The 13540-nt window shown below is 37.9% G+C and overlaps 1 protein-coding gene across 1 annotated transcript in view; it reads left to right on the top strand.

Moving 5' to 3' along the window:
• LOC139145028 (uncharacterized) overlaps positions 1 to 13540 on the top strand; it is a 43587-nt gene extending 30047 nt beyond the window's left edge. Inside the window, exons 5-11 of the mRNA XM_070715929.1 lie at positions 3163 to 3303; positions 4968 to 5233; positions 7493 to 7638; positions 8391 to 8553; positions 9310 to 9422; positions 12776 to 12860; positions 13280 to 13540. Coding sequence (XP_070572030.1) covers positions 3163 to 3303; positions 4968 to 5233; positions 7493 to 7638; positions 8391 to 8553; positions 9310 to 9422; positions 12776 to 12860; positions 13280 to 13333 — 968 coding nt within the window. The 3' untranslated portion in view covers positions 13334 to 13540. The remainder of the gene's footprint in view (positions 1 to 3162; positions 3304 to 4967; positions 5234 to 7492; positions 7639 to 8390; positions 8554 to 9309; positions 9423 to 12775; positions 12861 to 13279) is intronic.

Raw genomic sequence — 13540 nt, forward strand, 5'->3', positions numbered from 1 at the left:
CTGCACTATCTTATTATTTCTTTTTTTTTGGAACAATTGTCAGAAAGATTTATCAGTTACCATGACAACAAGTTAACTTCAAATTCAAATGAACAGCGCTGGTTATGTTATTTTGTTTTCTTGCCCGATAACATGATGCTGTGACCAATTATGGGTGATCTTCGTTATTTATTGGCTGTGAAAATGTGTAGCTTGTCATAGTTGGGGGTATTTTTGATCTAGCATACGGTTTTCCAGTATGTGTTCTCTGTCAGTATACAATGTACTTCCAGTCAACAAAGCAAACTTGTCTTCGGAGCAGAGCTCACAAGACCAGCGGATGAGATGAGTGTCTAATGATGACAGGAACCACTGGTTTAATACCTTTGTAATGAGTTTTCGGAGTTTGCTCAATTCATTAAAAAAATTTTACTGTATCTGATAGGCAACAATTTTGAAACATTTGATCGATACAGTGTTTTGATTAACTTTACATCACAGCTTGCATACACTACCTCTCATGGCATGTTGTCACAGTCTCTATAGTACATTAACAGACCTCAAACCAATGATTTTTACCCACTGAACACACACAAGCTGTGCAGTGCCCTCATAGGCACTAGCGTACTAGTCATTACCCGTCGGGTTACCTGGAAGTAAACTCACAACTTCCTATACCCATCCACTCCCCCCTGCACTATAACATGCGCATACACACAAGCCAACAATTTTTAAAAACAGAGAAGCTGCATACAGAAAACACTTCAACATATGCACACACTCAAGACTGCCCCCACCATCACAGCATACTGTGTACCGGTATGTGCCTACTAAAGTGCTTCCTTATGACATACCCATATCTGAAGATATTCACTGTGGATTACTCCCAGGGTAGCATATACTTTTCCTTTCTCGAATTTTGATAGTTGTGTTACTTTTAAGCTCATATACTAATCCATGTTAATTCTCAAATAAGTGCAATGCTTTGCATTGCTACACTTCACGCTGCAAGCTATTGTCAAGTGGTTTAAATGTCAACAGCTGCTACGTGGAGTGGAGCAAGGTCAAAGGTCATTTCTTCCAGTCATATTAACATTTTTTACCCTCCACAGAAAAAAAAAATTGTAAAGTGGGTGGAACTTTTCAATTTCTTGTGGTCTTTGGTTTTTCCAGTTTGAAGTATGAAATAGGTTTTTGTCCAAGACGCTACATGAAATGGTAGGGTTAGGAATTTTATGATGTTTTACAATTGCATGTAATTTTCCTGCATGTACCAACTCTTGCCCTTTTTTTTGAATCAAGAAAGAAGGGACCCTAGACAATACAGAGACATGCTGGTCTTTGAACTGTGAGGGAAGGGTGTTTGTGCCCATAGTTATTGAGGAGAAACTTTTCTAATGTAGCAATAGTAACGAGGAAAAAGTAAAAAAGTATGTTCACTTGGTTGTCAGCATTCCCAAAGACGATTCATTGCAGCAAGGACAGAAACATAGTGAGCTTGACGTGGCATATTACATATGTGGTGTGGTGTGTAAATTTGATGATGGCTCACCGTAGAAATCACTCGGGCTCTGAGCTGCTCATCACTAGATCTTGCTGATATCCTTGTGAAGCTCAGATGCAGCATGATGTAGTGGTGTGCAGTGGAGTCAACGAATACCAACCCAACAGCCCAAGTACAGATGTGGCAATTTCTTCCTCATTTCATATGTCATGAACAGCACGGCGTAAACATTTCCCATCAATTTGGTTCATAAATTTGTCACCACAAAAACTCATAAGAAGTCCAAGATTCTCAAGATCACCCTTTCTTCAACGTTTTACCTTGTCATTGTTCAGTGTACGTCAAGAATACAAAATTGTAATAATTTCATTTTCATGGCACATATATCTCTGTATTTGTCATTTCAGGTGTTTCTTTCCACATTCTGCATACTGAGTCGTATCTTCATATCTCAAGACCACCTTCACACATTTACCTCAGGATCCAATGTCGTTATCAAAGCATACACGGCACTGCAAAGTCTGGGTGGTCTGCATGAAGCACGGCACTGGCCATAAATATCACATCACAATGCACCACACCCACCAGGTTTCCCATCCCAAGATTTCAACCAAGACTTCCATGCAAGCATCCATTCAGAGTAGAACATTCAACAGTGAAATAATTGCACCCAAAACCACTTTCAAAATCAACCTTTACCAAGTACATTCTCTACAATCATCATTCACATTTTAGCATCATATTGCCTTCTCACATTCTCTCGAAAAACTTTGTGAACGATTCATTACCAGCAAGAAAACCAACCAGCCTGCCTGCCTGCCTGCCTGCCTGCCCAAACTCTGCACTCCTGCTCGCACAATGGCTTGTGTATGTAGTTCTTCATTTGACTGCTCTGTTTCCATGGTGACAAAGCTGCCAGGTGAAGAGCTATAGACATGAGTTACTAACCTTGCACTCTTATACCAGCTGCTCCTGTTTGACTCGCTTTTATTTTGCTATGGTTTTGTTTTCTTTGTTTTTTAATAGAAATAATATTGTTGCCCCGCTTGTCAATCCAGGGCTTTCTTACATCCAGGGTGAATTGCGTCTTTCACACTTTCCTTAAAAGGCATGCTTGGCCATATTCCCTGAATTGTTGCAACCTTGAAATCTACCAGTGACTTAAAACATTGAATGCGTCCTTCTTTTATCGTTACTTTGCAATATACACAATTGTTGCCCAAGTAATTAGCATGTAACCAGTCTATTCCAAGGTTTTTTCACCACTTTATTGTATGCCTACTTTACAGAGGAGATACAGATGTTGCTGCTGACCTTGGTGACTAGTCTCCGAGGTAACAGGTCCTGGCCATGGCAGCCATGTTTAGGTGGACTGACTCACCAAGGGGGATGGACATGACATCAATATTTGCACTTTGTAGTCTTCGCTCACCATGTTCAGAAGTTAGAAAATGTTACATTATGACTAGACTGTGAAGTACACTTTTAAACCTTTGTCAGTCTTAATAATATTCCCAATTTCCACAAAGCACAGGTGCTTTTTGTTCAGGCCCTATATTTTGAAGGGCTATCAAATAAAAATCTCAGCTCCTTACACAAAAAGCTCCACAGTGTGGAATATCACTCACTATTAAATGCAACTTGAATTATGTGTTTCTGGTCTTCCTAATACCCATCAGGTGTGGTTGAGTATCTGAACACAGAAATCACCACTTCTAAACAGAAAAAGTTCAGCTTGGTGACTTTCGTTGACACTCCAGGCCTCGTTGATGGCGACATGAAGTATCCATTTGATGTTGACAGGGCTATCACATGGCTCGGTAAGCAATATTTCAAATTATATCGATAAATGTTGTTCTTAATATCTAGCAAATTGCTGGGAAAAATCTGAAAGTGTTACTGCACCGGTACATCAGCCACAAACTATTGACACCACACCTGCCATGGGCGAAAACACAGAGGCCCTGGAATGGCGGCGCATACTGCAGTTTGTTACCGGAGCACTTTTTTGACTGTTGCAAATTTTGACTCTGATATAGAAGAGTTTTGTAATGTTTTGTCATGTCATGTTTGATATTTCTCAGTCACCTATAGAAAGTCTCATCTGGCTTTGTTTTCAAAATCAAAACCATGAGAATGAAAACCTGCCAGGGTGCATTACCAGGGTATCAAAATGATAGGAAAATTTATCAAATTACCAATAAAAAGGAATTTTACAGACTCTGCTAATTTTAATAGCATATAAAGTTTTATTGATATTCAACTTAGTCCAGAAAATCAAATTTTCTCACCGTGGGTGGCCTTTGCATTTCTCACTTAGTCCTCATGATCTGCAACTTTCTAAAATCATGCTCCAATGACGTCAGTTCCACATATTTTTGCTGTCTTTACGATTCTTGTCCCATTTGGAAAGATAGCTCAACTATCTTCAATGTTGCCCTCGACTGAGCGTATTCCATTGGAATCCTTTATGCAGCTAATACCATGATACTGAAGATTTGATACAGTTTACTATAACTTTTGGTCATTGAAATGTCATATGCCATTTCACAGACTTGAACCAGGGCAAAGTGTTCATTGTGGACATGCTTATTTCAATCCAGGCTTTACCTTATTGAAAGGCTACTGCATGGCGTATTCTGTCCCCTGTGTCATAACACTGTCATCATTAACGCAGATGAACAGATGAAGTGTTAAATTTCTCTGTAGGGACTGTCTGGGACTGTCCTCATGTCTGGTTTTCGTTAACGCCTTTGCATTTATTTTGATCTTGCGTGCTCGCAGCAATCAAGCTGAATCTTGTTTTTAATAGCAGTTGTGAAGTAGACGCTACCAGAGAGGCACAGGAAGCTCACTACTTGTGTCCTTACTTAGATAATCAATTGAATGGCAGGCATCTCTACTGACCTTCAAAGTCAATCGGCATAATAGTCTGAGTATGTGTGTATAATGTCTGGCTTTGCAAAATCAGACACTATTTTCTTTCTTTAGTTTGGAGATTATGTTATGTGATGATGCTTTTCACACACACGCACTCTCTCTCTCTGATGAAAAGATGTGGTGAAAAACAGATGATAAGACCAGGGAAGGTTTCACCCTTTGATCTTTACAATATTATACACCCACCTGGATTGATAACCTACCACAAATGGTATTTTGCCTGTCTCTGAAGACAGATTTCATTAAAGTTGAAACACGGCCCTCCCGTAGACCATGGTTGAAACATGGAGCTACCAAATCTTTTGGTAGCTCCATGATTGAAACAAGCATTTGTTACGCTGTGAAAATAAATGTTTCATACAAGATTGTTTTCAAGAGATTCACTGGTTTCGTCAAGTTGTTTTGCTAGGCAAAGCTGTCATTTGAATCATTTCTGAGAAAAAGTTTGTCAGTCACTACCTTCTATTGTTGAAATACTAAGAAATGCTGTTACTTGAAATGTAAACCATTTGCATTTCCGTTTTTTTGTATTTCGACATTTCAGGAGACCGAGCTGATCTGATCTTCATATTCTTTGATCCAATCGGCCAAGCCCTGTGCAAGAGAACGCTGAATTTGGTTGAAGCACTGAACGAAAAACACAGCGAGCGCATACGATTCTACCTCAGCAAGGCCGATGAAGCAGGCCATGAAAGTGATCGGCAGCGGGTCATGATGCAGATTGTCCAGGAACTGTGCAAGAGACCAGGCTTGAACAAAACCTGTTTTGACATGCCGACCATCTATGTTCCTAATCTGACCAGTGGGAAGGTAAAATAAAATTTGACACAATCAATGGTACCTAACAAATGTTCAGCTCATTTGAATAAAACTTGTCAGAAAAGTGACAGCACCCAACAATAGTTCAGCCTGGCTAATCAGAGGTCGATTACGTAATTGTATCCGCGACTGTTATGTAACATGTCTGCACTGCAGTCTCTCAAACAATAGTTCTGAAATATGCACATTGATATTTTGTCAGAGATACATTGTGGCCTCAAGTAACAATGTACCTTCTCCTCTGTACAAAGATTGTATGTGATTAATCTAAGCTTGCAATTGTTGAAAATGTTCAATACCCAGACAAAAAGGACACACTCTTGTCATTGAAATTGTCCAACAAACACTGTCTGGGCATTTCAATGTCTTTTACGTGATACATGCCATGTTGATTATGGACTATGTTAATGGCCATATAGATTGAAATTTTCCAATCATTTAGATCTATCGCTAAAAAAAAAGATGACAAGTGTGTTACAATATTAACGTGTTTGTGTTATCTGACTGTGTGAAACATTCTAGCTGACAATTCTTAAAAAAAACAGATACTTGTAAATATTCCATGCTTGAATATTCAAGGCCTTGGTCAGAATAGCCATGTAAAATTACAGCTCAAATCTCTACCAGCCAAAGTGCCAAAATCTTTGTCAAAAGTGAGAAAATTATAAACAGTTTATGAGAAATTATTGTTGGTTTCGCCACGGTCCCTGTATAGGGACCGTTGTTTCGCAAATATTGAAATATAAATAGCCAGGATTCCAGCATTGTATCAAAATTATGTTCTTTTAAACTGCTCTAGCCATGGCAATCCTTTCTTGCAAAGGTCCAAAAATACAAGCAGAAACTAGGAATAAACACTTACCTGTAATAAAGCTAATGAGATATTCAGGCTTTTAGGGTTACGTTGTGAAATATGATGCTTCTATTCATGTAGGCAAGTCTGATTAAGAAACTATTTAATAAAACATCTGTTGCTATTACAGTAGTGAATGAAAACTTGCTGAGTCAGCAAAAGTAGCAGGACAATGGTCAAATTTCAACATTTCTGTACTTTTGTTATTAAGTTTGACCGGCTTCACAGCTGTTCCTGCAAATCTGTGTGAGTTAGTACTGGTTTGTCCATGAACACATTCTATGGTCCCTCAGCGGTGCAAAGTCATGAAAAGTCATAAACGTCAGATGTGCATTGTCTGAGATTAGCAGTGCTCAAATTGCACTCATCCCATTTTCCCAGAGTGCAGACCAGGCCCCGGGCAGCTAAAGATGGACATTATGTGGTTAAGCCACAGCACTACCCTGAAGGGATGAATTAATTGCCCTTCTCAATGTTCTATAGTTCACTTTAAACTGGCACACAGTATATATGAGCCACCTTGAAAGGGACTGTTTCTTTCTTTGCTAAAAAGGTCCTCATGTTACATCCATATCTATTTCTGGACATCTTCACAATAAGCCCTTGTGAATTAATAATGAAGTGCATGATATGAAACATGGAAAGCGCTAAGTAAGATATGACAAAACACTATAATGGGTCATCGTCACAATATAAGAAACAATCTCAGAGTATTCCAATTTTTTCTTCCATGGTTAAGGAATACGTAATCTCATTTAAAACATTGTAAGTGCAGTGACAGTCCTCCTGTCCTTTTCCATGCATTGATAGTACAAGGAGGCTGGCCCCCTATCAACATGTCTATACTGGCTGACCCACAGTCCGGACTGTGGCTGACCACATCATGCGAGCAGACACGAGCTATAACTTCCGATAAATACTTTCATAATTTCTGTGTAAGAAAAGTACTTTCATTCTTATCCTTCTCCGTAAAGGATGTTGAAATGCTGAGTATTGTCCTTGTAAAAGACACAATGGATTGTCGACAATACACAATGAATGAATATTGTACTTTATAGTATAGTACCTTCAACTAAAATTCCATAGTCAGCAATGATATTTGGCAATTACAGACAACATGACAGGTTGTGCGAACAAGTTGAACACAAGAATTGTGACTTACGGGTTTTGGAGTTGAACAAGAAAGGTCTCTCACAAACCGAACAAATGTTACGGAAACTACTCAAAAAAATTACAGCTTATGGACTTCGAAGAAAAAAATACTGATACCATGACAGACTAGAATTCATCAGGTTTTGATGAACTTGAAACTTTTCTGATTTGTGTATATGATCTGTATATTTCAATGTTTTATTTCCTGAACTTAAAAAAGTTATTTTGTCAAAAATGTTTTGTAGACAACTCGGTGCGTCAATCAGATTGAGGAAGTCTGTAAAGAAATTGAGAAGACAATCAACCAGACCATACAGAACACTTTAAACACACTTGAGAAGGACTGTGAAAAGATCTCAGGCCTGATTGATGAGAAACTTGAAGTTGACAGGTAAAGATAAGAATTACAGTGCTTTTCTACTGAAGATGCTCATTTCTGCAGAGTCATTTTTAGTAAAAAATCCAATACTCGTTGTCTTTTCCACTTGAAACTCTCCCATAAGCTCTGTCTGATTTGATGTGAAATTATGATTTTGGTCATTAGTATTTGAGAGCGTGGATGTGAATTTGAAGTTTTTCTGTAGAAAAAGGCAGCAGGCATTCAACAAAATTCAACATTGCAAAATTGTAAAAAGAAGATTAAAAATTTGGATATTTTCTTGGTACAGCTTATTGTGACTGTAGTCAACAGAAGCTTTCCTATAATATGATGTCACAAATCCTGGCACTCAAACTATTCCTCATTAAGTATGATCTTCATCAACTTGTAACAGAAGGAAAGTTTGTACTTGAATTAGAAAACCAGTCACACAATTTGTAAAAAATCCACACAAAGCTGTGATTCACAAAAAAACACTCAAGAGACAAACTTTGACATTATTTGTGATTGACTCCCCACTTTCATCATTTCATTTCATCATGTGAAAAAAAACAAACAGATACACACACCAATCTGCAAGGAAAATCTGTTGACGGAAAGCTTTACTTTCAGTGTCAAGATGACCTAAAGATGTCCAAAGTTCATTGTGGTCATATCAATAGTTTCAAAATTTTTTAATGCAGTGACATTTGCAATGTAATATATACTTAACTTTTGAATGTTTAATATTTTAAAATAATTATATTGTAATTAATCGTTCACAGTGCTGCCAAGTCGTACAATCTACGGGCCAGGACTAAAGGCTGTGCATTTTCACTGCTGAGCTTTCTCCTGGGAACTGTACTTGCCGTTGCATTCCTGGTTATCACACTATCTGATGAAATGGTTGAAAGCTTCTTCGGCAAAGAACAGAAAGAGGTGTACTTGGTGAGTATTCAAACTCTGTCCGGAAAAACAGATAGATTGGACTGAGTTTTTTTCATACTGAAATCATCCCTGATAAAAAAATGATCAGTTGTGCTGATGACTTCATCATCGGTTGTCCAGTTTCAGCAAACAGCCAGGGGTCTCCGGGTACTGGTACATATACATGTATACCCAAGGGGGTTCCAGGTACACTGTCTGCCATGCAGTGTGTTCAGTTTCAGCAAACCGCCAGGCGGTTCCAGGTACATATTCTGTCTATCACATAGGCCATCTGTTCAATGCAAAAAAGTTGTTTTGATTTTCTCATTCATCGTTCCATAAGAAAAATGGTTGGGCAAACAATTGCTTTTTGAATGTCAGGAAGGTTTTAGTCGTATCTTTAAGTGGGGAATATCTCAGCAGGTCTGCTGTGCATTTTAGAATGATTGTCAGTTCAGTTCAAGGCTCCGAGTGGCCATTCTGTCATATCATTGAGCAAGACACTTGACTTCTCATTCTTCTCTCCAACCAGGAATTATGGGTAATTGGAGTGTGTAATTGGCTGTGTATAGGTAATTTGCATCAGCTCCAATCATCTGTAGAAGATAAATTTGAATATACAAAACAGATGAAAAGTGGAAAAAATGAGTGCATGTTAAAACAATAAACAACAGCATATTTCCCAGAAAGCTGCTCTAAATTTCTGTCGAAAACATGCTCCTCTACTGAGATACATTGATAAAAGGGGAGATTCAAGTCAATCTTATTTTCTTGCAGTCACCAGTGAAGAAAGGTTTAAAGTGGATACCAGACGGCTATCACCAATATGCTGCAATCGCCATAGTTGTTCTTGCCCTGATTCTACTGGTACTTGCAAAGCTGTCATCAAGGTGAGCTCTCCCCCCTCTCTTCAATGGTTTCAACCATCATCCCTATTTCAGTGTGGTGAGATTTAAAAAAAACTCAGAAAAACATTGGAATATACCCAGTTACAGTTGGGTTGGAGATATAGCCAGCTCAAAAAATCTAGTAATCTTCGAATCATAGATAGTGAAGAAATGTGGATAGGTTGTGCCAAGAATGCCAACTAGCAAGTGTTGAGAACTGGACTTAATATTTCTGTTTTGCGTGAACTGACTAATCATTTCATTATCTTAAATGTTACAAAGACAAATAATTTTTAGTCCCCACGGACACCGTCCGGGGGGACTTATAGGTTTGGTCATGTCCGTGCGTGTGTGCGTGCGTCCGTCCGTGCGTGCGTGCGTCCGTCCGTCCGTTCACGCAGATATCTCAGAGATGCCTGAAGCGATTTCATTCAAACTTGGTATAAGGATTACTTCATATGTCATACAGATGCACGTTGATTTGTTTTGTGATACGATCCAATATGGCTGCCAGGCGGCCATTTTATTACGATTTTTTCATGTACAGAGCCATAACTCAGGCATGTTTCAACTGATTTTATTCGAAGTAGGTACAAGGACATTGATCAATGTCATAGATATGCACGTCAATTTTTTTTGTGATACGATCCAATATGGCCGCCGTGCGGCCGTTTTGTTACAATTTTTTCATGTACAGAGCCATTACTCAGGCATGTTTCAACAGATTTTATTCAAAGTTGGTACAAGGACATTGACCAATGTCATAGCTATACACATCAATTTTTTTTGTGATACGATCCAATATGGCCGCCGTGCGGCCATTTTGTTACAATTTTTTCATGTACAGAGCCATTACTCAGGCATGTTTCAACAGATTTTATTCAAAGTTGGTACAAGGACATTGACCAATGTCATAGCTATACACATCAATTTTTTTTGTGATACGATCCAAAATGGCCGCTGTGCGGCCATTTTGTTACGATTTTTTCATGTACAGAGCCATAACTCAGGCATAACTCAACCGATTTTATTCAAACTTGGTACAAGGACATTGACCTATGTCATGCACATTTACATTGATTTGTTTTGTGATACGATCCAATATGGCCGCCGTGTGGCCATTTTATTACATTTTTTCATGTCCAGAACCATAACTCAGACATGTATCAAGCGAATTTATTCAAAGTTGGTACAAGGAGATTGACCAATGTCATACATATGCACATTAATTTGTTTTGTGATACGATCCAATATGGCTGCTGTGCGGCCATTTTGTTATGATTTTTTCATGTACAAGCCATAACTCAGGCATATCTCAACCAATTTTAATCAAATTTGCTACAAGGACATTGACCTATGTCATACATATGCACATTTATTTGTTTGTGATACGATCCAATATGGCCACCGTGTGGCCATTTTATTACGATTTTTTCATGTCCTGAACTACAACTCCGACATGTATCAAGCGAATTTATTCAAAAGTATTTTTATCACAGACCTAATGAAGAGGACTCTATCCTCTCTGAGGATCTGTAATCAAAGTACCCATTAACAAGTGGGGACTGTGTCATCAACGATGACTTGTTACACTTAGAACTACACTACCACACATTTCAGGGATATTATTCTTATTCACATTGGTTGTGTCCCTTTCCTACTGCTTAAATATGACCTATACAGAGACATTCAGTCAGCCTCATTTTCTTTTCTTGTCACAAAATCACTTGTTGTGTGCCCAGCTGTTGTCTTTTACATTTGAGATCGTAAAACCTACTTTGCTACATGCCTTCTATAAAGATTAGGCAGTCGTCCCAAAGAATATTCAGCTTGTCAGTGAAAACTCCGGCTTCAAATCACCAGGTAGTAACCCTCTCACCACCATAGTTTGGCTCAAACTCATTGTTTTCGATAGTAAATTGGAGCTGTTTACAGGGAATTGGGGGTGAGCAGGTTAAAGCGTATCTGTGTTAAATTTGACTCTAAATGATTGCACAGTGTGGATTTGCACAAGATTTGGTTGTGGATTCAGATTAATTTGTGATGATACAGCACATATTGATTGTTAGTATTTCCTTTTCTGGTTTTGCAATTACTCTAATAACAATGATACCAGAGATGGTAGCAATATATTGTAATAATTTCACGATTTTCAAAGAAATTTCATTTCTATGTTTGTTGTGAAAATCAAGCAGGGATTTCTTCATTCCATTTTCAATTAGATTTCAGCACAGTACATAAAGGTTAACTGACAAAATTTCTGTTTTCAAGGAATAAATATGAACCAGTTGCACAGGTGCCTCATCAAGTGCTGGTGAAACTTGACACTTTGATATTTGATCTGTCTGCGCAAAGAAATGCAGAGGTACAGCACTTGATTAGTCTGGCAAGGCAGGGTCCCTCAGGACTGTGGGCAAAGCAATTTCAGACAGATTATTCCTTTCTTCGAAATGTTTTAATGTTGATTTTTTTACGACTTTCTCTGTAAGCTGTGTAAAGAGTCATTCTAATGGATAGAGGATTCAGTTTTTGTGTGATTACAAATGTCCTTGGAAGGAAGAAAAATTATCTCAGATAATATGTGCAGACAGAATAATAATTATTCACATTTCTACCTGTGAGGGCAGTGTTTGGGCAGCTCATCTTCACCCCGCGGCCCCACACCTGTAACTTTTGCTATTATTACCATCAATGTACATTTTGCGTCTAAAGACAGCTAATGTTCTCCAACAATGATTCAAAATATGACAAATAGCAAATGAAATGAGAACTTTAGTCTCATTGGTAAAGAATGTAGAAATTTTTGACTCCCACCCTCAGCAACTGGAACAGCCTACTCTGTTACCCACACATTACTTATGGTTGCTCATCGTACCTTTGAAAATTGGGATAATTTGGTCGAGCATCTCTCATTGTCATATTAAGAAAAAAAAATAAGTAACTTTGAAGCTTTAAGTTGTCAGATGCACATACAAAAGTTCTCTAGTTACAAGCAATCATTTTATCACAAACAAAAACAAAAAAATTATTTAGTTAGAGCAGATGCACTTAAGCTTTCACATCTTTCAAATTGCTCATGGGGTTTTCCTGATGAATCTGCTTTTCTTTCCCTTTCTGAAATCAAAAGAACACTCCTTTGTGGCTCTGTCATGTAGACAGATGTCTTGGCAGTGTGGTGCTATTTTACTGCCTGCCAGGTAAAATGTAATACATGTGTCTAATAATACATATATGTTGCTTAGGGATGAATAATTAATTGCATATGCACACTCAATGACGCTGTAGATGCTCTAGGATGTTGTTGGAATATGAAGGAAGAGAATTAGAAATTATTTTTGTGATGTTGTTTTGTACAGACTGAAACCCACCTTATCCAGAAGAGAGACCAAAAAATGGATTGAGCAAAGAGACTATGTGCAAAACCATGTCAAGAAAGCTAAGGTTAGTATAAACAGATTATGAACAGACACACAGCCACTTCTAATGCTGGCATTGTAAGGTTGAATGCACCTTGGGGATAACTGTTCAGACCCGTCATCTGTATGCAGGGGCTCATTTTGAATCTCTTTGGAGTAAGAAAAAGTTTCACATCCTCAGTTTTATGAAAATTGAAAATTATCCCCATAGAGTGAATGGTAGTCATTTCAAATTTTAAATGTAAAATCAAAATCTTTACAATCTTGAAAGTTGGCACCCAAAAATTCCAGCTACAGATATGTCCTTTGTTTAATAGGATGATTTGAAATTTGTCATCACTTCAATATCATTAAAAGAAAATGATGATGAATCAAAGATTAGAACAATAGAACAACATTTTGGCAGACATTTTCCTAACTGCTTTGTGTTCTTTGTTTCTGCAGGAAAAGCTGTATGCAGAGTACTTGCACCAGAGTGTTGCTGCACATGACCTGTAGACTATTTGGCTGAAATTCTTGAAATGGCAGTTTATTCAAAAAGCAGAACAAGATAAATAAATTAAAATTACTACAAAATGATCAAAGCAATGAGATGCCTTATCTGCCCTTTTCTGAAATTTTGAAGAAGAACCTGGTTTTTTTTGGTCACATAATGTTGATTTTAGATGTGAGCTTTACTGAATAAAGAAAATTTGATGTTTTTAA

This window comes from Ptychodera flava, chromosome 12 (genome assembly GCF_041260155.1).
Source record: "Ptychodera flava strain L36383 chromosome 12, AS_Pfla_20210202, whole genome shotgun sequence".
NCBI classification, from domain to species: domain Eukaryota; kingdom Metazoa; phylum Hemichordata; class Enteropneusta; family Ptychoderidae; genus Ptychodera; species Ptychodera flava.